The sequence below is a fragment of the Gadus macrocephalus genome, chromosome 20 (genome assembly GCF_031168955.1).
Source record: "Gadus macrocephalus chromosome 20, ASM3116895v1".
Taxonomy (NCBI): domain Eukaryota; kingdom Metazoa; phylum Chordata; class Actinopteri; order Gadiformes; family Gadidae; genus Gadus; species Gadus macrocephalus.
In genome coordinates this window covers 4533352-4558365 of record NC_082401.1, presented here as the reverse complement: position 1 = coordinate 4558365, position 25014 = coordinate 4533352, and the positions used below count along the sequence as shown (strand labels likewise).

General features: G+C 46.9%; 1 protein-coding gene across 1 annotated transcript in view; it reads right to left on the bottom strand.

The window, feature by feature from the left end:
* Positions 1 to 3045: 3045 nt before the first annotated feature.
* The window catches only part of fn1a (fibronectin 1a), a 43395-nt gene continuing 21426 nt past the window's right edge, over positions 3046 to 25014 (bottom strand). Inside the window, exons 14-49 of the mRNA XM_060039975.1 lie at positions 24634 to 24802; positions 24316 to 24501; positions 23194 to 23322; positions 22705 to 22794; positions 22318 to 22518; positions 20957 to 21235; positions 20463 to 20726; positions 19858 to 19952; positions 19071 to 19239; positions 18750 to 18836; positions 18257 to 18448; positions 17247 to 17519; positions 16424 to 16538; positions 15992 to 16074; positions 15732 to 15821; positions 15080 to 15346; positions 14372 to 14488; positions 13913 to 14086; positions 13451 to 13606; positions 13014 to 13127; positions 12267 to 12545; positions 11720 to 11931; positions 10535 to 10622; positions 10050 to 10232; positions 9783 to 9872; positions 9280 to 9471; positions 9050 to 9139; positions 8292 to 8712; positions 7704 to 7923; positions 6910 to 7080; positions 6548 to 6686; positions 6129 to 6296; positions 5391 to 5516; positions 5101 to 5207; positions 4809 to 4919; positions 3046 to 4449 (exon numbers count right to left, since the gene is read on the bottom strand). Coding sequence (XP_059895958.1) covers positions 4381 to 4449; positions 4809 to 4919; positions 5101 to 5207; positions 5391 to 5516; positions 6129 to 6296; positions 6548 to 6686; positions 6910 to 7080; positions 7704 to 7923; positions 8292 to 8712; positions 9050 to 9139; positions 9280 to 9471; positions 9783 to 9872; positions 10050 to 10232; positions 10535 to 10622; positions 11720 to 11931; positions 12267 to 12545; positions 13014 to 13127; positions 13451 to 13606; positions 13913 to 14086; positions 14372 to 14488; positions 15080 to 15346; positions 15732 to 15821; positions 15992 to 16074; positions 16424 to 16538; positions 17247 to 17519; positions 18257 to 18448; positions 18750 to 18836; positions 19071 to 19239; positions 19858 to 19952; positions 20463 to 20726; positions 20957 to 21235; positions 22318 to 22518; positions 22705 to 22794; positions 23194 to 23322; positions 24316 to 24501; positions 24634 to 24802 — 5916 coding nt within the window. The 3' untranslated portion in view covers positions 3046 to 4380. The remainder of the gene's footprint in view (positions 4450 to 4808; positions 4920 to 5100; positions 5208 to 5390; positions 5517 to 6128; positions 6297 to 6547; positions 6687 to 6909; positions 7081 to 7703; positions 7924 to 8291; positions 8713 to 9049; positions 9140 to 9279; positions 9472 to 9782; positions 9873 to 10049; positions 10233 to 10534; positions 10623 to 11719; positions 11932 to 12266; positions 12546 to 13013; positions 13128 to 13450; positions 13607 to 13912; positions 14087 to 14371; positions 14489 to 15079; positions 15347 to 15731; positions 15822 to 15991; positions 16075 to 16423; positions 16539 to 17246; positions 17520 to 18256; positions 18449 to 18749; positions 18837 to 19070; positions 19240 to 19857; positions 19953 to 20462; positions 20727 to 20956; positions 21236 to 22317; positions 22519 to 22704; positions 22795 to 23193; positions 23323 to 24315; positions 24502 to 24633; positions 24803 to 25014) is intronic.

The following is a 25014-nucleotide window of genomic DNA, read 5'->3' as shown; positions in this document are numbered from 1 at the left end:
CACTTTGATCAGATATTAAAGAGATTTAATACAAATAAACACATTTATACTTATTTTCTCACCCAATGAGAATCGATAAGAGAATCGATGAGGAATCGGATCGATAAGCAGAATCGGAATCGGAATCGTGAAATTCTTATCAATTCCCATCCCTAACCATATGGTCCCCCCATATCTCTCTGACCTTCTCTCCCTCTACCAACCCCCCCGGGCCGTCAGATCCTCCTCAGCCGGTCTCCTCTCCACCCACACATCAAAACTCCACAGCCTTGGTGACAGAGCCTTCTCCAGGACATCTCCCAGGCTCTGGAACTCCCTCCCCCAACAAATTCGTGACTCTGAGGGTGCACTCACACTAGGCCATCTGGCCGTGGCCGTTGGCCGTTTTCACACCTAACCGTGCTCAAATGGCCCCATTGTTCTCTGGCCTGCACTCACACTAGGCCATCTGGCCGTGGCCGTTGGCCTACGCAACTGTGGCCTGGCCACAGTAGGCTCTTGTACATACGTCATCGCGTCGTAAGTAACACGTCATCACCAAGCGTCCGCTGCATGGACCATAATAAAGTCTGCCGCCAGTCGCTTGGACTATACGTCATCCAGCTCAGGTTGCGTAGCTGTGCCTGTGCGCGTGTCGGCTCATTAGCATCTGTACCGTAGCGGCCCGTACCGTAGCAGCACACCTCTCCCAAGTGGCCAAATTGGCCTGCCCTGGCCAGACTCACACTGGCAGATTTGAGCACGGTTAGGTGTGAAAACGGCCACGGCCACGGCCAGATGGCCTAGGGTGAGTGTGAGTCCCTCACCATCTTCCAGTCCCGCCTCAAGACTCATCTCTTCTCCTCTGCCTACCCCTAGATCACTCACTATCCCTAGCCCCATCAACTCAAACTTTTTTCTTGTTTATCTATTTTTGTGCCCCTATGTAAAGCGCTTTGAGTGTGAGAAAAGCGCTATATAAATTGAATCTATTATTATTATTATTATTATTATTATTAATTTCTTATTAATGACACTTTAGAGCAACCTGACACGAACGACAGCACAAAAAACTATGTAGATTTTCGGGAAAGTCGAAAAAGCATAATCGGTGCTCTTTAATCAGCATATATTGAATTTGCCATTTTTGACAGAAACCCATTCCTGGCTATCTCAAACGGGCAAGTCCATAGATCATGCACATCTAAACTGTTTGTCATTTGAATATGGCTCTGAAGATACAGATTTTTTTTTTTGTTTTCACGAAATACTCATTACAGTGAAGGAATGGACTCCTCTGTGTCAGATTACTTATGACCACCTATTATGCTTTTTCGACTTTTATGACCTATAAACGTAGTTATAATGATTTTTAGTCATGTTTAACCATACTAAAGTGTCAAATAATGACGTACATGCATTTTGACGTATTGTTGACCGTCTGGGGTTGCTGTGCAGACTAGAGCGCTAAACACATTAGGGACGCTGTCACGTTAAAATTGTACCGGGGGCGAAAATTGTACCGGCCTACGTCATCGTTTGTTTACATCCTGACAACCTGACAACCTGCCCGGCAACAGACGACGCGATGCAGAAAACATGTTTCCAAACGACGAAATAACATAATACAGATAGCGGATCGCTATCTGTATAATGATAGATAGCGATAACACTTGTTTTTACTTTATATTTGTATTGTATTCAATTGTCTAATCGAAACAATAAAAAAAATTGCCCGCAAAACGGGCGATCGCGTCAAATGACGCGTCAAATCACGTAGGAAGGTTCTTGAACATTCTAGACTATGAAACCTGCTTAAAACACTCAGTTTACTAGCTAAATTCGATTAAACAATTCAATACAATACAAATATAAAGTAAAAACAAGTGTTATCTAGCGATCCGTTATCTGTATTATGTTTCAAGAACCCTCCTACGTCATTTGACGCGATCGCCCGTTTTGCGGGCAAAACATTTGTCATTTGACGCGATCGCCCGTTTTGCGGGCAAATTTTTTTATTGTTTCGATTAAACAATTAAATACAATACAAATATAAAGTAAAAACAAGTGTTATCGCTATCTATCATAATACAGATATCCGCTATCTGTATTATGTTATTTCGTCGTTTGGAAACATGTTTTCTGCATCGCGTCGTCTGTTGCCGGGCAGGTTGTCAGGATGTAAACAAACGATGACGTAGGGCCGGTACAATTTTCGCCCACGGTACAATTTTAACGTGACAACGCCGGTCGCGATTCACTTGTTCAAATTTACGGGATTTATCTACGTAGAACAATCCGGATTTTCCATATATGGTAAGGCTGCAACATGCTCACCCGGAAGGTGACCAATCACAACGGAGTGGGGTTGGCAGGAGGGTGGCGAGGGGGCCGAGAACGACGAAGCCGAGTGTTGACAGAGAATGCTGAAAGCGCCAAGATGAGAGGAAGAGTTTCCCGAAAATCTACATCGTTTTTTGCTGTGCTTCGTGTCAGGTTGCTCTATAGGAGTCACTAATAACAAATTAAGACCGGAAAAGTAGTATAATAGGAGATCTATAACGAACATTATCGTGTGTGTGTGTGTGTGTGTGTGTGTGTGTGTGTGTGTGTGTGTTTATTACAAAGACCCTGCCTATAGTTGCGTGTAGGAGTAATGAGTAGCCTAGGTGCGTGGGTGACTGAATAGGCCTACCTCTTGGACTGCTTGCAGCCGGAACATTTAATGCAAACGTTACTGACACGTAGGCTACAGGATATATAATGATATTGTGGCAAGCAGTACGGGAATGACGACACGGGAGCCCAGGATAAGCAGTTTGTAACTATCGTGCTCTTGCTTTTATTTATTTAACTTTCTTCTTTGGGTTCTTTGAGGCATTTGAACTGAAAATGCAAACTGCAGGGCAATATCCCTTTTAAGTTGCATTTACTACAATTAACTGCTATGGCTTGAGCAAAATCCAACTCTTATAATTTTAATTAATGTTATCAATATAATCTACATTTTCTCTGACTTCCTCTAGATTAGCCCATCTCTTCCTGATTGGCTGTAAACAACAAAAGTTGGATTTTTGTCAGTTTATTAAAAATCAGTCCACAGTAGTTCAGACTTTGGCACCAACAATATAAAAACACGTAAATAAAAGTGTACACCCTAAAAATAGCATTCAAACAAAATGCTTGGATAAAAGGGATAAATAAAATAAATCTGAAAAATACACTTAAAACCACAAAAAAGTAAGACCATGTCTTAGTAATACAAATACACAGATGCAGAAATCCATTGTCTTTCAAAAAGAGGTTCCAGTGGCGGTTTGGTCATCTGCCTAGGGCCCACTAAAGCCAACTGCCACTTTTATGAATAATTTGACTTGAAAGAATGCGACTAGAACTCCTAATCCCCATAATGTGTAATACTAATGGTTTTCTAGAGCTCCCTTTTTACAGGGTATTTATTTTTTTATCTATTTGCCTTATACAATAGTCCTGAAACTATCTGGATGGATAGTTACCAATTACAAAGGTTCACTTCTTGGTCTAAGCCAACACTTTTACCTTTCAGAATAGATATATTTACACACAAACAATTTTCAATTTCGTTATATGGCCTTCATAGTGTTTTTTCGGGGGGAGGCTTGAGTTGGATTCTTACAATTTCAGTGTTTATCTTTGTAGAAACAATATAGAACTAGGAAAAAACACAAAACTCTATGACAAGGACTTTCTACTATTCTGGTTTTCTCTGATATTTGTGGACGTGTCACTGAAATGCCTTCAAGGATGGACATAAACAGAATATCAATATCAAAGCTTTAAAGGAATATTGTAGAGGCTGTGGCCAGTTTGAACATTGGTTCAAATGGTTGCATACAGTTGGGTGAAATGTCTGGAATAAAGCAAGACTTTTACATGGCACAAATAAGGACACCATCCAACTAGTTTCAGCACCTGGTGTGTGGCAGTGGGGTCTAGTGTCCTTGAAAGCGAGAGTGTCTTTATGTGTGTCTGCTACTGCAGGTAGGTCTGAAGACAATCTCTTTCCTTAATAAAGCAGCAACAATATAAACAGAAAGGGCCTATGCAAAGTAGTTTCAAAACCGATTACAAACACAAACCGTGTCCATCTGAGCCCCAACTCTATTCCACGGTCAGAATCAATTTGTGTTACTACAACATACATGGACATTAACGTGACATAACATTACAATAGTGGGTGGGTCTCTACGAAGGCACAGCGGTGGTTTGGAACAATGATAAAGCACTAGGGCGGAGTCATGGACGATACCTGTTTTAAGGCACATGAGTGTTGAAACTGTCTCTATCTCTCTATCTCTCTCCCTCCGTTTCTCCCTCCCTCTTGCTCAGGCGAGAACACGGTTCTCATCCTCTGCTCCTCCTCTACTCCAGCGGATTGTGGGCGTCGGCCAGCAGCTCGGGTCTCAAGCACTCGATGGGACACTGGATGTTCTGAGGAGGGACAGATGAGATCAGGAGAATATCCTAATTTACTGACAACATAAGGATGTCAGAATACTGCAATCCTTACGCCAGTAGTCTGGCATAATGATGTGGTGTCGGACAGCAAAACAAACATTTTATAAAACAAATAACTCACAATAATTCCTGACAACACAAAATAAATCCTCCTGATCGCATTATAACGGTTAGTGTTATAATAACAAATTAGCATATCTTATGCATATCTCACTTAAGTACCCAACAAAACTAACCTACAGAACTAACCAACATAGAAATAAGTATCTAAGTGAACATGAATATTTAACCAACGCTAGATGACATAACCAACCAGGTGGGCGAGCACTGACCAGTTTGCGGAGGGCGTTCTCCCGGTAGCGGTCGAAGGCGTTGGGGGCCGGCAGCAAGACGTCCACGTCCGTCTGGACCCCCGGGGTCTTACAGTTACCACAGCGCCAGCCCTGCGCACACACACACACATACACACACACACGTTTTTGTTTAGGAAATTCAAAAGAAGGTAAAAGATGATGCATATAAATATACGTTGTACACAGACCTTTAGCGTAGCTACAGTCAGATTAGCTATGATGTATTATTTGAGGGAACTCCCACGCGAGGTAAAGAGGGTGAGAGGATTACCTGCTGTCCCCCGTAGCAGGTGCAGGTGCAGATGGCTCCCTCGTACTCCTTCTGCCACTGGTTCCCCACCTTGTACATCTTGCCATTGTCGTAACACGTAGAGTCATCTGCAGAGCAAGCACCACACAGGGGTATTACCTCTGTCACTCTCTCTCTCTCTGTGTGTGTGTGTGTGTGTGTGTGTGTGTGTGTGTGTGTGTGTGTGTGTGTGTGTGTGTGTGTGTGTGTGTGTGTGTGTGTGTGTGTGTGTGTGTGTGTGTGTGTGTGTGTGTGTGTGTGTCTTTACTCACGCGGTTCACATTTGAACTCTCCCTTGCCGTTACCCAGGCAGGTGCAGCTCATCATGTGGCCGTTCTCCGCGTGGCGGTCCCACTTCTCCCCGATGTGGTAGTTGTTTCCATTGTCATGACACCACTCTGAATGGAGGGAGGGACGGAAGAGGAGGGGGGGTGGGACGGACGGATTATCAAAAAGGTATGCGATGATTGATGAAGCATCAAAAACCTCATCCCTGCTGTGAGCCTTTTTATTAAACCTCATGGGCCTAGAGGTTTGCACTCACTCATACAAAAAAAAACTTGGTCCCAGGTTATTTGGTATTGTCGGGTTATGAAGAAATAATACAAATAACCCAGATCTAAGCTTTGTCTGCAACAGGTTTAGTTTAACTGCATGGCGGACAAAGGCTAACATGGACAGACCATTGTTTTGAAAGGAATAAAGATTCTGAGCATGTTATACGTTTAATTAAATGTAAGGTCGGCCCATGCTAGCTATCGTGTTACTGTACTGCAACACATAGAATCTCACATTGTGGGATCTATGGTGATGTACTTCAGCAAAGGAATTGATTGCTACAGTGATGAATGAAAACAAATATTTTTGTTCTTCACTATCAGGCATATACTTTGTTGTATATTATCAATATCACTTTTTTTCTATTAAATTCCTTCAGTATAACCATATATAATAGGTTGTACTATGGTGTTTGCAAAGCATGCTGGGTCAGGGGTTAATAAGCCACTCACTGGATGAATCACACCTAAAGTGTCCGCTGCCCAGGCCCAGGCAGCGACACCAGAGCTTGAAGCCTGTCTCAGACATACGCTCCCACTCGGAGCCCACCTCGTGGTAGGTGTGTGTGTGTGTGTCGTAGCAAACGTCTCGGTTGACATTGATTGGGAGGTCACCTGGTACTATTGGAGAAAAAAAAAAAAGGATGAGGTTAAAATGGCGGTTTGAGATTATTTTGTAGTTGTCGACTGATCTTTTCCTTCCGTGGCAAAGAGAATATGATGGAACCATGAGAACCAATAACTTCAGCCACATCAATGAGAAAATATGTTACAGCAACAGTGTATAAAACAAAATAACAATCTACACCAGTGGTTGCACACCCCTTTTTTATACTTTGAAGAAGAACAACAAACTTAATGGAGTACTGTACCAGTGTTGCCCACGGTTACGACTTCTTCCAGAACCTTTTCTTTTGCCCCGCCTCTCATTGCCTCGACAACGACATTATAGGAGGCTCCAGATGTCAATCCAATCAAGGTGGCACTGCTGGAGGTGCCAGGGAGACTCATCTTCAAAAGGGAGACAGAAGATTTGATTTACTGTGTGTGTGTGTGTGTGTGTGTGTGTGTGTGTGTGTGTGTGTGTGTGTGTGTGTGTGTGTGTGTGTGTGTGTGTGTGTGTGTGTGTGTGTGTGGATGTAAGTTAGATGTATGTGTGTAGGAGTTTGCATGAATGCGTGTGTGCGTGCATCTTCGTGTGTGTTTGTGTGTGTGTGCATCTGTGTGCGTGTACCTGGAAGGTCTTCTCCTCGAGGTTAGTGATGGGGTTGCAGGACACCAGGTACTCTGAGCTCTGAGGAATGGGCTGCCAGTTGATGGTGGTGATGGTCTGAGCTTCCTGGGGCAACTCTGTCTCGTTGTCAGGGAATCCAAAGGCCAGGCCTGGCAACAGTCCATCGCTCACCTGAAGGAACAGAACAGACAGAAAATTAATAATAATAATAATAATAATAATACATTTAATTTAGAGGCGCCTTTCAAAACACCCAAGGTCACCTTACAGAGCATATAGTCATCATACAATTTTTTTAAAAAACAAGGCATTGTGGAAAAAGATAAATAAATAAATAAATAAACATAAGCAATAAGAAATAAACAAAACAAAAACAGGACAAAACTAAAAAACAATCAAAACAGTGATCAGTTAGACGTTGTGTGCGAGTTTGAACAGGTGAGTTTTGAGTTGTGACTTGAAGGTTGTAATGGTGTCTGACTGTTTTATGTGTTTTTTATGTGTTTTATGACTGTTAATGTGAGCTTGGATGTATGCGGGGAAAGAAAAAAATAAAATCTTTTTGTTTACTTACTTTTTTGTAACTTTGCAGACACACACAGAGTGACTAGGGGATTTTTTTGGGACATCATGCTCAAGGATGCCTACAGAGCATGCCAGCACTTGAATTGGAAACCACCACTATACCATTCCTGACCGCTATTTTTAAGTTGATCTTGAAAAACGTAACTATAGCCTCACATTCAGAGGCAGAGCAGATGGTGCGGGCTGGATAACGGTCACTGGTCCCTCACCTTGACCAGGGGCACGCGGTTCCCGTCAGGCCCCGGGACGGGGATGTAGATAAGGGGGTCCCTGACAGTGGGGCGCTGGCCCCCCTGGGGACGGGTGTTGTGGGCGTTGAAGCCGTTGTGGGGCCCCAGGTTCTGGTACTCCGTGTAGATGTGCTGGCCCTGCTGGCCCGGCCCAAACTCACCGTCCGGCCCCGAGAAATGGACATGGTTGGTGTTGAACCTGATGGGACAGGAGAATTATTACTCAGCATCAGATAATGAGTTATGTGCTAAAATAACTCATTAGAGGGCAGAGGAGGGAGAGGTATTAATGTTGGTTATGAAAAAAATATGTTCAGAAAGGTTAGAAGTAATAACCTGTCATGTTGTTAGTATTCATTTAGTAGTTAACCAGTACAAATAATAAAAAGTAAAACAGTCATAAAGTCTAGCTATAGCTATACTAACCCAAAAGGGCATTGAATTTAGTGAACAATAAAATGAATTAGTAGTAATAATAATAAGCAGCCTAGTAATAATCCAGAATGACGTTAAACCTAGTGAACAGTACGATTAGTTAGCAGTAGATCTAGTTCTCCCGGGTCTTACGTCTTGTCTGTCTCTGGAATGTCCAGGATGTCCGGTCTAGGTCTGTGGGACCCGGGCTGGGGCAGCTCTGGGATCAGCAGCAGGTCCGGTCTAGGTCTGTGGGACCCGGGCTGGGGCAGCTCTGGGATCAGCAGCAGGTCCGGTCTAGGTCTGTGGGACCCGGGCTGGGGCAGCTCTGGGATCAGCAGCAGGTCCGGTCTAGGTCTGTGGGACCCGGGCTGGGGCAGCTCTGGGGTCAGCAGCAGGTCCGGTCTAGGTCTGTGGGACCCGGGCTGGGGCAGCTCTGGGGTCAGCAGCAGGTCCGGTCTAGGTCCGTGGGACCCGGGCTGGGGCAGCTCTGGGGTCAGCAGCAGGTCCGGTCTAGGTTTGTGGGACCCGGGCTGGGGCAGCTCTGGGATCAGAAGCAGGGCCGGGCCGGGCTCTGACCAGAGAGGAGACCACAGCAGATGAGTGACCGTTAGAAGAGCAACGATTATGGATTTGATCTAGCACATCATTGTCAAATATTCCTACTTGCACATTTGTAGAAGGTGGCCAATAGGTGGCGGCATTGTTTTACCAAGAGCAAGATACATTTTTTGGGGAGGAACTTGTTGTTTTCCTAGAACGAAAGTAGCCTGCAATGTGCAATGCTTTTTTGCTTGAGCGAACTGGAAGAGCTGACCTACATTTCGATTTTGTTATTAAGAGCTCCAGTAACAGCTGAGCCTGATCCTGTACAGAACTATGGTGTGTGAGGGGGGGGGGGGGGTACTCACGGGTTTTGGCCTTGCCTACGAGCGGCATACTCCTCAGATTGTTCTGCAGGGCGACGATCCGGATGACGTACTCCGTTGCTGGCTTCAGACCTTCAGCACACCAAAGACATTCCAGTCAAATATATATTTCTAGATGTAGAAGCATGTTGAATACACATATGCACAGTGAGTGACGTTAACATGGTGTGCTCTGGTGTTGGACTGTATGGCGCCCCCTGCTACACCCTCACCGCTGATGAAGGCGTAGGTCTGGCCGGGGTGGGGCCGCGGGGTGAGCTCCCGGGGCTCCCCGCCCGCCACCTCGTGGGTGACGTAGTAGCCGGTGATGGCGGGGCTCCGGGAGGGCTCCCAGGTGAAGGAGACACTGCTGGGGGTCAAGGAGGTGAACTGGATGTTGGTTGGGGGGATGACCGCTGGCATGGCTGGGGGAGAGAGAGAGATTACTACTTTTACTTAAAAATATATATAGAAGAAAATGTGTGATTGTTAATAATTGTTAATAAATAATAAAGATGTTCCCTCCCATTTATAATAAAGTATCAGTTACAATAAGGGGTGTAATTGTCATACAAAGGAGTTTGTATGAGGGTGTTTTGAGTGTTTCTCAGTAAACATCTGTTTGTTCAACACAATCTTTTCCTCACAGGTACAACACGTCTGACAGAAAGGACAGGAGGGAGAGGGAGAGGGAGAAAGAGAGAGAGAGAGAGGGAGAGAGAGAGGGGTGTGGTACCTGTAGTGGCGGTGAGAGTGAAGGGGGTGCTGCGTCCGCTGCCACTCAGAGTGAACAAGTTGATCTTATACTCTGTGCCGGGCTGCATGCCTGGTAAACACAACACGTATACACACAGGTCAGGGGACGGCTTCTATCAGAAGAACGCTCCTAGGACCACCTGGATGCTTTTAACTTTGGTCTCAATGCCTGGTTTGGTCAAATAATATTGTTTTTCATATTTGAGAAAGTCGCTTGATGAATGTTGTCAGGATGCTCCCAGCCCACCTGTGATGGTGTAAGAACGCAGCTTGGAGTCGATGTTCCTCCGGATGGTGGTGTGTTCAGGAGAGGTAATGGGCGTGGCCTCCACCATGAAGCCAGAGATGGGGTCCGTCTTGGAACGCCAGCTCAGCATAATGCTGGAGTCCCGGACGTCTAAGAGGCGTACACGGCGCGGGGGGGTGATGTCTGGAGAGAGGGAGGCAGGGAGTATCAACACACAGAGTCACCTCCCACTGTCCCCGTCTGGGTCAATAGAGTATCAACTCATCCTGACTATTACGATGTTCCAACCGTGCTGATATCGAAGCAACATGGACAGAGAGGGTCATGAACTAAAACACCTTGGAAGGTGTTATTTCTATTACTAAATAATCTGGAGCAGAATCTCTTTCCACCTATCTTTACATAATGGTATACGCCTGCATGTTGTTTGGCTAACAACGGTCTCTATATATGTTGACGATGGCGTGATGGATCCAGAGACTTACTGTCCATGGTGGTGACCTCAGCCCGGGCGGGGCTGCTCTTGGCAGTGTCCTTCAGGGCATACAGTTCCACCACATAGGTCGTAGCAAGCTGGGAGGGAAAGAGACATTGTCAGATTGTTCATCTTCATCGAAAGGCTGTTTTAATCTTCAGTGGATTTGTTGCCAATCTCTGCATGTTGTAGATGACTATAGGCTTAGAGTCAAAAGAAAACATACACAAAATATGATAAATTAGATCTGAGAAAGAAGGAAAGAGCAGACCTAGAAAGAACTAGAATGTTATAAGGTTAGATTGTTCAAGGAGGGGTATCCCTCCAACACTGTGTGTATGTGTGTGCGCGTGCATGTTCGTGTGTCTGTAGAATTGGGCAATCAAAAGACAGACTGGAGCCCTAGTCTAGCAGAGTAAAAGCATTTGTCTGAGAACTATTCCAGATACAAATACCGATCCCTTGACTAAGGGCAGAGAGGAAAGCAAGTCTGGGCATGAATATATATATAAATGTCTGAGAGTGTGTCTGTGTGTATGTGCACGTGTGTGTCTCCATTTGGAGACCAGTGTTTAGCACTTTATTTGTCCTATTTCACAATCGTTAGTTTTAATACTACAGGATTCATTATTGCTTTTGCCCGTCCGCCAAACATAACATCACAAAATGGTAGCAAACCAATCCATTGCATCATACGATGGCAAAGTATGGAAACAATCAATAGGAATTTTCGTCAATTATACAAAAGCCTTTTACACCAGAGAATATAACCCGATGTTATGATATAGTTAAGTGCAACATATTACTACAAAATATGATTTGTTTATAATAATAAATGTCATGAAAAAGGTATTATCGTACATTTTCTAAAGAGTAACTTTAAAAATCATAATCAGCTTCGTTCACACCACCACTAGCATTAGCATACATACATACAACATAACACCGACACCATCACCGGGGCTTCGCCCTGGGCTTTGCCACCAAACCCTACCTTCCCTTTTCCCGCATCTGAGCGCCTTTAGTTTTTCGGACATGTATACCATACGCAAAATAACTAACTGTATTTCTGGTGTATGTTGTTTCTTTAATAGTATTGCTGTTCTATTTATCCATTCAGATTTTCTGTTCGGAGTGTTACAGTTGTGTCCAGTACTCGGAGCACATGGGCCCCCTGCTGCGAGGTCTCCCTCACCATGAGTCCCGGGACCACGGCCTGGGTGGTGTCGGGGGCCAGGTTCAGCACCACGTTGGGGCCACTCTTCCCCTTGGGCTGGACCAGGACGCGGTAGCCGGACAGGCCGGGCCGCCCCGTCAGCTGGTTGGTCTGCAGCGGCGCTGCCCAGCTCATCCGGAAGGAGGTGGAGCTGACCCCGGAGAACAGGATGTTGGTGGGGGCCGGGACGCCTGGGAGGGGGGGGGGGCACACAGAAACCATGCAAGGTGGATGAGATGCATGCTATTCAATGTTAAACCCCAAATGAGTGTTCACAGGGGTTCCTTTGGCAGGGTGGGTAAGCCGTCCCTTCTGCAGACTGATGAACCATGTGAGGAATAGGAGGTTCACTATTTGGTATGGCAATGGAGATCAGAGCCAAATTACTGATCAGTTTGAAAGAAAGAAAGTGTTCAATTGTGACAAATTTACAGTTGATGCTGAACTCAATAACCCCACCCGAAAAGGACAGACAGACCCCAACGGTTATGTATGGACTGAAGGGTGTCAGTGGGACGGTACCCACCCTCCACGGCGGTGAACTGCGTTCCCACCAGCGGCGTGCTGGCCGCGTCGTCATGCAGGGCGATGACCTTCACTGTGTATTCACTCCCGGGTCGCAGGCCCTGGATGAGCGCCGAGTCGGCCTTCCCGGTGGGCGCGGGGAGCAGCTCGCGCTCGCCCTCCTCCGGGCTGTCGTACAGCACGCGGTACGAGGTGACCGCGCCCTCGGGGGCGGCCCAGCTGATATGCAGAGAGCCGGAGGCCACGTCCGAGAAGGCCAGGTCCTTGGGGCTGTCCACATCTACACACACAACACACACACACACACACACACACACACACGAGAGAAATGTAAACGACAGTCTCAGCAGTGGCTGCTCTACCATCTTCGTCTCCTCCTGAGCTCGGTTTGAATAGTTTAAATTTAAACTGCATTTGCATTGATTCAAACTTTTCATACTTTTAGCGAAAGCGACGTACAGACCAGACTTCTAAATCAATCCACTGCTGAAAAGCACGACCCAGTTTCTGGGACAGTGCAGAGCAGACAGGGAATAGAACACAAGGCTAGATGGTTCTTCTTTTCAGACTTTCTCACTTTAGAGGAGTTACGAGCAGTGGACCCTGTGAACACTTTTAAAGTACACACTCTTACGAGGCAGGCCTTTATTTATCAGTATGTGCAACGGTATGTGTTTCTTATTCCTGTATCTGTGTTGTATGTTCTGGATTTCTTAACCCATGTTTGTACTGAAGGTGAGCCACTGACTTGTCCTGGCGGACTCCACAACAGGGGTGCTCTCTCCGTCCTGGCCAAGGGCGAACACGCTGAGGACGTACTCCTGGGTGGGCATCATCCCGGAGAAGGTGATCTCTGTCTGGTCTAAGGACACACACACACACAGCTTAAAATGACAGAGGAAAAAAAAAGACAGTAGATGCGTGTGTACAACTAATAATCCTCAGTTATAGTGCGTGACAATTTCATTCATGTAAGAATTGCTTAAATGTAAATGCCTTGTCTTGATATCTTTGTGGTGGTGGTGGTATCAATATAAAAAGGAAATACACTACAGAAACACACACACACACACACACACACACACACACACACACACACACACACACACACACACACACACACACACACACACACACACACACACACACACACACACACACACACACACACACACACACACGTACCTGGAGCCACCACCTCGGAGAAGATGGGTCCAAGGCCGCTCTTGGGGGTCCCGGTGACCCTGTAGCCCATGATGGGACCCTTGGCCGGGCTCCACCGCACCGTGATGCTGCTGTCCTTCACATCCATCACCTCCATCTCTGACGGGGAGTCCACATCTGGAGGAACCCCCAACCAACACAGGCAAGACAGAGGAGCGCGGAGAGAGGGGAGCAGAGAGGTCCTCAGATATAATGCATGATATGATGTAATGTGATGTAATGTAATGTAATGTGATGTGATGTGATATGATATGTTGGTGGATTTGGTATTCTTCAAGTGCATCTTCAATTGACAGTAAAAGCCTGGATTCATATGTGCACTGTGTGTGTGTGTTCATGACTGTGTGTGTCTGTTTGAGTTCGGTGTGTGTTCATGACTGTGTGTGTGTGCATGTGTGCATGCGTGGTCCTAGAGGAACCTACAGTTGCCGTCGGTGCGGTGTGTGATGTAGATGGGGGTGCTGGAGGCGGGGCTGTCCCCCCGGGCGGTCACAGCGTACACGGTGATGGTGTATTCGGTGGCCGGCTTCAGGTTGGTCACCTGGGCCGTGGACTGGGTCCCCGGCACCGTGAACTCTCTGATGTTACCTCGCCCACCTGCAGAGGGGAAGGGGGGCAGGGGACAGACACAGAAAGTGAGTCACCCGACACCAGAGATCATAGAGAAGAAGCCATGAAGATGGACAATACATTAACAATATAATTATTATATTACTTTTAATTTATTTGTCTTAGCTTTTTACTCTTCTTCAACTTTTAATTTTTTTTTATTTCTATTTCTGCCCTGTACTTAAGGAAACATCTTATCTCTCTTACCTTTTCCATCACGAGTTGCCGATTGACTATTGGCTAATGAGAATCATGAAAAGCCCGCTAGCTTACCGGTCTCTCCATGGGTGATCCGGTAGTAGCGCACCGTAACAGCCGGGGCGTCCCAGCGGAGAGTGATGCTGGTGGGGGACGTCTCCACCACATTCAGGTCTGTGGGTGCGTCAGAGACTGGAGAGAGAGAGATGAAAAGAAAAAGACAGATAAGGAGGGAAAATTACGTGGGGAGCATCAACTAATTCCACAATTTACTCAAGCTCTGTATGCATTGAAGATCCCATATCATGCTTTTTTTAGGATTAATCAGTGCATTTTGGGATTCTACCAGAATAGGGTTGCATGTTCGAAATACCCCTTATTATTCTCACACTTTCGCTTTAAGACCCCCGACCCAGTAGCCCACTCTGTTGCGATTGGTCAAACGCTTTGCGCGTGCGTCAGCATATTCACCCCCCCCACCCAAGAAGTTGTAAACATTGCGGGTAGCCAGGTGGCGCAACTTCTGCACTTCAGCAACACCCACTGCACAGTCGGACGTCACACTGTTACAAATTAACGTTTGAGCGCAAACAAGCGGTTTCATGCCCTTATTGAGGGCTTTTCTCGGTCGGAACGAAAACTGCCACCTTGCTCGAACTTAAAACACATGTATAAACGTAAAACATGAATAAAATACGTCATATACCTAAAGGGAATAGTCAAAGAAGCATGATATCACCCCTGTATAGAAGAGGAAGGAAGCCAACACAATAAGAGACGTACTGGTCTTCTGCCGGCCGGAGAGCGGGGGGCTCTCCTTGCGGCCGCTGACGGCGTAGATGTGGACCAGGTACTCGGTCTCGGGGTGCAGGCCAGTCAGAGTGAAGTGGGTCCTGGAGGGGGGCAGGCGCTCCTCCTTGGCCCGCCCGCCGCTGGCCATCTGGTAGCGGATGCGGTAGCCGCTGATGGGCCCGCGAGGCGCCACCCAGTGGACGGCGAAGGAGTTGGTCAGGACGTCAGCGAACTCCAGGCCTGAGGGGGCGTCCATGGCTGGGGCGGAGGGAGGGACTTCATCTTAGAAGAAGGATCTAACATGGAACCCTGGATGGTGTCATGGTCGTACTCTCCTGTTCATGGTGCCTCTGCGCAGTCTAACTATGTCCCTTCATTTACCATGAGTACGACAATTCATATTTGATGTCTCCGTGTGTGTATATTCATGTATAATATTCATATTGGGGCTGTTTGTGAGCGGTGGATACGCTGGTGTGTTGGGGGACGGCTATGGATCCTCTCTGTAGGAGTCCTGCTTTGAAGTGACCTCGGAGAATGCCATAAGTGTCATGAAGTTATTCGATTAAATGTTCAAATCTCTACCCAGCGGAGTGCATGTCCTATCTTCGAGGCCCAGGTTGGGCCTCTTGGAGGAACTCACCTGTTTTCTGAGTGGCGGTGGCTGGGGAGCTCTCCCTCTGGTCGTACACATACACCACGCTCACCAGGTACTCCGTGTCAGGCACCAAGTCTGAGAGGAGAGAGAAGTAATTCATATCGTCCAATTTGTGCTTTGGTTTGTAAGTGTTCAAGCATTCAAATACAATGAATGAGTGAGTGAGTGAGTGAGTGAGTGAGTGAGTGAGTGAGTGAGTGAGTGAGTGAGTGAGTGAGTGAGTGAGCTACATCTATCCAACGTACTCTGCAGGACTGTGCGTTCTGTCAACCCTCCAGAGGTGACTTCTTTGGATTCATCAGCAAAAGACATAACCACGGGACGATACCTAACAGCAAGCAACACACAGGTCAGAAAGGCAGTAGAAAAAACTATATCAGAACCAACCACACAAACAAGCACAGCTTGTTAGACAGTCAGTAGAATAAATAATCAGAACCACCCACAGACACAAGCCCATCCAAACCACACACAAGCACAGCTTGTCCGACAGAGTGGTTTATACTTTGTCAGAACCACGTGCCCTGGTAACTATTTAGATTTATACAAAAATTAATAAGAATTACAATATAAACAAAGGTAGGATAAACATAGGTTTGACCAAAAAGGAGGAATACTGTAAGAAAAACAAGAATAAAACGTGGTTTTATAAACAAAAAAAGAAATAAGTGGGGTACCTGATGATGTACATGTTGATGTCAGCGGCGTTGGGGACCTGAGGGCCGTCCCAGGTGACCTCCAGGGAGTCTGGACCCACCTCCCCGAAGCCAAGACCAGTAGGGGCTGGCAACACTGTGAGAGAGAGAGAGACATGGAGAGGGAGACATGGAGAGAAAAACAGGGAGAGAGAGAGAGGAGCAAGAGAGAAAGTTACACCACCATTGCTTACTTTTATAAATAAAAAGGTGTTTCTCTTTGTGCGTGTGTAAAGTCTGTGTCTGCTGTTTAATAGCACCTTAAAAGTGAGAGAACACAAAGGTTTTACATCAGGGGGAAAAATGAGTCCCACCTTGATGGAAACTCCAAACCAACACCATATGTTACACACCCACCCACTTAAGAAAATACACACACAAACTGACCCCCACTTAAGAAAATACACACACACACACTGACACAAGGTGCAAAACACACACACACACACACACACACACACACACACACACACACACACAAACAGCACAATTACATAGTTTATGTTCTTTGAAGAGTACTGCAGTCGTTTAAGACACTCCGTTTGAGATGTTCCATGACAGGTTATACAGAGAATTACCACAATAAAAGCCCTCTGCTGACATCAATCTCTTTGTAGCTACATTGGCATGCCTTGGGTCCAAAGTCCTTCTTAGCCATTCAATCACTAAGCAGGCTGGAAATTAATGGACTTTTGCTGATCCTGTGTTGTTTTTTATTATTTATATTATATATTTTTTATATTTATATGTTCTGTGAGGCCATGGTGACGAGGCTCTCTCTATCTCCTCACGTGATGCTCCTCACCGGTCTGCTGTGTGATGGTGATGGGCTTGCTCACGCCGCTCTCCGTCACCGTGGTGACGCTGATGTCGTAGCCGATGCCGGGCTCCAGGCCTTTCACGGTGTAGTAGCCCGATGACGGCAGCACAAAGTCCTCGAAGATGGGCACGCTCTCGCCCGCCGCCGTCACCGTGATGCGGTAACCCGTGACAACGGTGAAGTTGAAGGGCATCCAGCGCAGGCCGATGGTGGTATCCGTCACGTTCTCATAGCTCAGGTCTGTCAGCTGAGGGACCTCTGTGGGGAGGAAGAGAAGAAGGAGAGGAGGAGGGAGAGGAGGAAAGGAGGATGAGGGAGAAGAGAGGGGGAGGAGAGGGAGAGGAAGAGGGAGAAGATAGGGAGGAAAGAGACGGAGAGGATGAGGAGGAAAAGGAGAGGAAGGAAAGGAGTGATGGGAGCTCCAAGAGGAAGTGATGGCAGACAGACAAACATAACAACAATACACAGAAAGACCCAAAACCACACAAACACACACAGACACACAAACATACAGATACAAGCCATCGTTAAGTCAAGTATGGGAAACTGGAAAAGTGACCAGCTTTCAAATCTAAAAAGCGACATATATTGCTGTGATTTATTTAAATCACACCAATATAAGAGGTGATGTCATAATGATGCCTTTGGTTTCATGATAGATAATAAGACATTATGTGGTGAGGTTTCTATAGTTAGTACACCATTATAGGCACCTCACTTAATTGGGATTTTATGTCATTTTATCATGGGATACCAGGCTAGGGAGTCGCAAAATATTTAGGCTGATATTTTGTGATAGTTGCATGTTAGGCCAGTGATATTACCAGACTAATATCACTGTTCGATGAATATTAGTGTAAGTCGGGTTAATAGACTTATTACAGATTCATTTTGAAAGACTGTGAGGAGTCTTACCTTTCTGAACCACTAGGAAAACAGAACCAACCAAAAGAAACAACGTTTTACAAAAGTTGTAAAGTTTTAAAGTCACGCACCAGGGGTGATGATGGTGGACAGGGGGGTGCTCTCGGCATCATCCTTCACCGTCACCACGCTGATGTTGTACGACACGCCCGGGATCAGGTTGTCCAGCGTGCACGAGGTCTCCCCCGCCTCCACAAACTCCTCCATGCTGTTCCCTTGCATGCCATTGGCCGGTGTGCACGTCACTCGGTATCCAGTGATGTCTGAGGAGCGGAAAGTAGAAGAGAGAAAGGGGCAGTGTGTGTGTGTGTGTGTGTGTGTGTGTGTGTGTGTGTGTGTGTGTGTGTGTGTGTGTGTGTGTGTGAGATTATATCATTAAAAAGAAAGAAAGACGGTCCACTGTTTAAACAAAGGGGTTTTCCTTGATTGTATTAATAGTTCATAAACGGGGGACAGGTGATAAATAGGCTTCAAGTTTCTATTAGAACAGGAAAAACATTCATAGGGGAAAACATGATACATGTCGATGCAGTTCATGTTGTGAAAACAATCTGGTCAACCTACCGGGTGTGTTGGTTCCATCCCACTCTACGAGGACCCCGCCCGTCTCCGGGTTCATCTTCAGGGTCAGGTCGGTGGGAGGGGAGAGAGCTTCAGGAGGAAGATGAGTAGCAGGAGGTGGAGGAAGAGGAAGAGATGGAGGAGGAAGAGGAGGAGGAGGAGGAGGAGGTGGAGGAGGGGAAAAAGGGATGATGAGTGAAGCCGCACAAAAAGACAAACAGAAAAGTTAAAAAGGTGTTACGTTGAACATATATATTTTTTAATACTGTACTCCACATTGCTCATGAAGGGCTCGGGGTTGGCCCTGCTGGTTTAGGGTCTTACGTGTGACCACGTGCTTGGTGACGGTGGCGCCCTGCTCGCGACCGTTGACCACAGGCTTGATGTCGTAGGTGTACTCCACCCCCGGGGTCAGCCCCTTGATGAAGATACTGCCGGATTCAGAGGTCACGTCCCGGGGGGCCTCCCCGCCCTGGCTGGGGCGCACCGTGAGCTACACACACACACACACACACACACACACACACACACACACACACACACACACACACACACACACACACACACACACACACACACACACACACACACACACACACACACACACACACACACAAATAGCAAAGGCATTAGAAGAATGATTAAGATACAACTTGAATATTAGTAGATTTAGTAGAATCCTGAAGAGAGAGAGACAGCGGAGTCAGATATAGAGCAGACTCTTAGGAAAGGTGAAAGGTCAATGTTTTCCCAGGACAGACGTGAGAACATTCTTATATCCTGTGGGATATTTTCTGGCAAATCCCATTATTGCTGTGGTCCCCAGTTCCTGTTTATCCCCAGGGCCCCTAAGTACACCACACGCAACTGCATAAACACCCGATAACACAGATGCAGCCTGAGATCCTGGATCCTGAAGCCCTTAGCAGAATGGCTTAAAAGGATTAGGGAGACGATTCTGCAACGTGCTAATTGTGTTTTACTGATCACAGCCTTGATTAAGGTAGCAGAATCAGTTTATTTGAAGTTCCCTAAATCCATTTATTCATGGGAAAATGTGACTCCGACATCACACAGTGTCAGTTCTTCCTCTGCAGAGGGCTGGATGTACCTTGTAGCCCACGTGGGGGACAGGAGACCAGCTGATGATGATGGAGGTGCTAGTGACCTCTGTGCTGAAGTGGGGTGCGCTGCCCATGGCGGACTCTGGAGGAACACAGGAAGGTCAGATGCGGACCGACATAATTGGTCATAATATACGGCTCTACTCCCACAACGTGTCCGTCCTAGCCCTGGAGGAAGGGGCTATGTCTCAGGTTTACAACGAACAAGACACTTTTATCCACAGCGACCAACAGAGTTTTAGATACAGGTCGTTAAAGCTAGGGTAGGCAATTTATTTCAGCAGCTATTTTTGCCCAATTTGTTGACATTGTCTTTACATTCCAACAGCCATCAGTAAATCAAAATGTAATGCTCCGTCAATGTTTTCTTTTTTTAGATTGGACATAAGTCCAGGCTTGTGCCGTATTGACCCGAATACAAGACCTGACCTGACTGTCGTCCTTCCTACCTACCCTGTCTACTTTAATGACTGGATTAGACTGTATTAGCATCATCATCATCATCCATATGACGGCCATTCATATAAAGCACCATCCTCATCATTACTATAATGCGTATGATGATCCCGTGTGGTGCGTGTGTGCCGCCCACCCGTGGTGAAGTGGGCCGTGTGGCCCTCGCTGAGCGCGCTGTCCTGCTCAGCGTGCAGCGTGACCGTGTAGCCCGTCTCGGGCCGCAGGTTGAGCAGCGTGTACTGGGTGAGGCGGGCCGGCAGCCGCAGCTGCTTGGGGGCGGAGCCGTCCCCGGCCAGCACCAGGCGGTATCCTGTGATGCGGGCCAGGGGCGCGAACCACGACACGATGACGCTGGCGTCCGTCACGTTCATGAAGTGGACCTGAGACGGAGCGTCGGGCTCTGAGGAAGGGGGGTCACAGAGGTTAGAGGTCACAGGGTGTGTGTGTGTGTGTGTGTGTGTGTGTGTGTGTGTCGGTGTGTGTGTATGTATGTATGTATGTATGTATGTATGTATGTATGTATGTATGTATGTATGTATGTATGTATGCATGTATGTATGTATGTATGTATGTATGTATGTATGTATGTATGTATGTACTGCATGTGTGTCTGTGTGTTGGCAGACCCACTTGTAGCCTGCTCCCTGACCAGGGGTGCGCTCTCCCGCCCGTTGAACAGGGCGTAGATGCTGAAGCGGTACACGGTGCCGGGGTGCAGCTCTTTGACCACGTAGGCGCTCTGGATGGCAGGGACCGTCAGCTCTCTCTGGGGTTTCCCGGGCTCGTCCACAGGGGCCACGTTGATCCGGTACTCCGAGACGGCGCCGAGGGGGCCGGACCAGGTCAGAACGATCTGATTGGCGGACACCTCGACGAACTGGAGCTCTGTGGGCGTGGCCACCTCCTCCACTGTGGACATCAGGAAACAACACATTTAATATACCATGTTACAGTCCAGTCCTTCTGGGATTGAAGGGACCCCCATTGGCCAAATTAAAAAATTGGCTCCCAATGGGCCTTCATGACCGAGGCCCGCCTCTGAGGCAGTGTGTCCAAGTGTACCTCAGCCAAGAGGCTGAAGTCTTTCAACCGCCAACCAGATTGGTCTCAACGTGTGAGCACAAATCGACTTGGCTATGACATGTTACCAAAGGACGACGCTAAATACCAACTCCAGAAACAGCAGAGAAATTTCTCCTCACACACCTGTACACCCAGACGTCTCGGGAACAAGCACATGTGTGGACAGACTAACTGCATTAACTTCCCAGAATCTGCTGCCCTACTTCACCTCAAAGAGAGGGCTGTGTGTGTGTGTGTGTGTGTGTGTGTGTGTGTGTGTGTGTGTGTGTGTGTGTGTGTGTGTGTGTGTGTGTGTGTGTGTGTGTGTGTGTGATATTGTAGTATTCCTACAACAAAATGTGCGTGGCCGTTTAATTCCCCAGAGGTTATGCGAGGACAGAGTAGGAGATGCGAGTGGTTTTATGAGCTTAAACTGAACCAGATGGGAAGGAGACCTGTATACACGTGGGGAACTGGTTGGCTGGCATCAAAGACAAGTAGTCTGGAAGCATGGCCTTTCTAGTGGACGCTGGTAAGAGGGAGCTATGAACGAGGCAGGACACTCAGCCAGTGTCTTTATGTCTGCATTGTGAACGATTGTGTCTTCAAATGGTTTGTGGGTCATTTTTGAGGCCGACATGATCCACTTCCTCTACTATACGAACTTGTTACTCTAGTATAAGAATAGAAAAGTCATTTTGCGATCGGGGGACACATTTTGTTGACAACTGTGTCGCTCTCAGTTATGTTTCACCCACAATATTATCCATAGGTTAATTTTTACATAGTCAACATCTAAAGTGAATGACAGTAAAATTCTACTTTCATAGGCATTATTACTAAGCAAGTCGGGGGTATGGGGGGTTCAAACCAGAACCTCCTTGCTGCGACTCCCACAGACCACGATGGGTCTAGCGGTAACAGCCTACCTGGTAGGGGGTCTCCGGCGGTGTTGACCTGCACAAAGATGGGCTGGCTCTCCAGGGTGTCCTCCACGGCGTAAATGCTGATGTTGTACTGCAGCCCGGGTCTGAGGTCGCTCAGGGTCACCGCTGTGGCCGTGTTGGGGAGGACGAGCTCTGTGCTGTCCCCCTCCCCCTCCTCCGACGGTGTGTAAACCACGCGGTAGCCTGGGAAACACGGGTGTGTGTGAGCGCACCCAATGATAGCACGCGCGTGCGTTTAAGTGTGTATGTGTGTGTGTTTACATGTGTGTGTGTTTACACGTGTGTGTTTACGTGTGTGTGTGTGTGTGTGTGTGTTTACGTGTGTGTGTGTGTGTATGTGTGCGTGTGTGAGTTTATGTGTGAACTCACCTGTGATTGGAGCGAGAGGCTTGTCCCAGGTGATGACGATGGACGTCTCCTGCACCTCCTCCACCTCGTGGTCGACCGGAGCGTCAGGAGCTGCGGAGGAAGGAGAGGTTAACACAATCATTCAACAGGGGAACTGAGAGAGGGACAGAGAGAGATATATAGAGAGACCAAGAGAGGGAGAGAGACATGGACCGAGACCAAGAGAAGGAGAGACACAGAGAGGGAGAGCGACATAGACCGAGACCAAGAGAAGGAGAGACACAGAGAGGGAGATAGTCATAGACCGAGACAAAGAGAAGGAGAGACCCAGAGAGGGAGAGAGACATGGGCCGAGACAAAGAGAAGGAGAGACCCATAGAGGGAGAGAGACATGGACCGAGACAAAGAGAGGGAGAGAGACAGACAGACAGAGAGAAGGAGATAGAGAGAGTGACAGAGGCAGAGAGAGAGAGAAGGAGAGACACAGAGACACAGGGAAGAGGTCCTAACCGGTGGTCTGGGAGGTAGTGAGGATGAGGTTGTCGTATCCAGTGTCTGTCACCTCGTAGACGTTAACCCTGTACTTCCTGCCGGGCAGCAGGTCATTGATGTTCACCGAGGTGGTGGTGCGAGGGAGCTCTGCAACACAGCATCGTCACATTGTTTATTAACCGTCGAGTTATCACCGTGGAAACCAACAGCATTTGATCCAGAACATATACTTCAAGCATTTTATAAGAAAATATAAATAGAGGGTTGTTTAGGTTTGGCGACGGAAGACCACAATGACAAGGGTGTTTTTCTCTAAATAAAGGGGAACACCATCAAGCTCTGCTCACTTTTGTTGTACGGGAGTGTATATATATATATATATATTAGAGCTGTCAGTAAAACGCGTTATTAACGGCGTTAACGCAAACCAATTTTAACGGCGTTAAAAAAATTATCGCGCGATTAACTCAATTATTTTATAAAAAAATAAATTAAAAAAAAGTTTTTTTTTTTTTTTTTCTTTGGCTCAAAACAAAGAAGCAGTAGCCTGACTGCTCTGTTCAAATGAAATTTGTTCAAAGCAGTCGTTTAATTGCACTATAGGCTCTTTTTTTGTATCGTCCTGTTTTGATCAGTATATGCCAATGTTGTTATCAATAAAAAATCATTTGCACAAGGCAAGCCGATGCACTTCACCATGTTGATAAGAGAATTAAAATGAGAAGAATTATGGGACAAAAAAATCAAGGGATATTTAGCATAGAAAAAGAATTTGCGATTAATCGCGATTAATCGTGAGTTAACTATGACATTAATGCGATTAATCACGATTAAATATTTTAATCGCTTGACAGCTCTAATATATATATATATATAAAATATATCATATATTAGGGCTGGGTATTGCCAGGTACCTCACACTTCAATTCAATTAGATTCTTTAGGTTCGTTAGTTTTAGTTTTTTTTATGTAAATAATCTGCTTGAATGAATCGAAATTGAATGGAGAACAAATAAATTGCAGTGCATTGATGAATCAATATTTTTACCCAGCCCTATCATATATATGAAAAGGAAATCACAGAAGAAATGGACACACGATTCTGCAGCACGGCAAAACGCTAGTTTTCAGCGTACTCACCCAGGACGCTGGTCTGTCCCGTTGTCTGGCCCTCCTCCGTCAGCTCGTACTCCACCCTGAAGCCGGAGACTGTGTCCGAGGCCGACACCCAGGAGATGACAAAGCTGCTGGAGGTGATCTCCGTCACCGACTCAGAGGTGTCCACCTCTGGGGGGGGCTGCACGGTGTCGCCCTCCGATGTGGCCACTGGATCCACAGGGGATAGGGTGAGGGAAGAGTTTAACGTAGCGCAACGCGGTGCACAACATGCAGCGTGACATCACCCTGCAGCCACATCGGGCGAGCGCCTCAAACACGTACTACACGCTAAACACTCACATGAGCCGTAGTTGGTGGTGAAGTCGAAGCGTGTGATCTCGCGGCGGCCAAAGCGGAGGACACTGATCAGCTGACCCTCGTATGTGATGCCGGGCTTCAGGGCCGAGATGGTGTAGGTGTTGAGGTGTCCCGGGATCAGCACCTCTCTCCAGGGGTTGGCTGTGTCCTTCTGCAGGGACCACCGGAAAGGTGGGGGAGAGGGGCGTTAGCCTGGTGATGGGTTGGACCGACACCGATTAGGATGGACAAATATATCTAACTTTTTATGCAGTCGTATCTCAATGTTCAGGCACATCTGGGTCTTTTGGAGTTGAATCTGAATGTTGGTTGAGAGCTCTTTTGAGGAACAGGTAAGGGTTAGGCATCTTTCTCAAAGATACC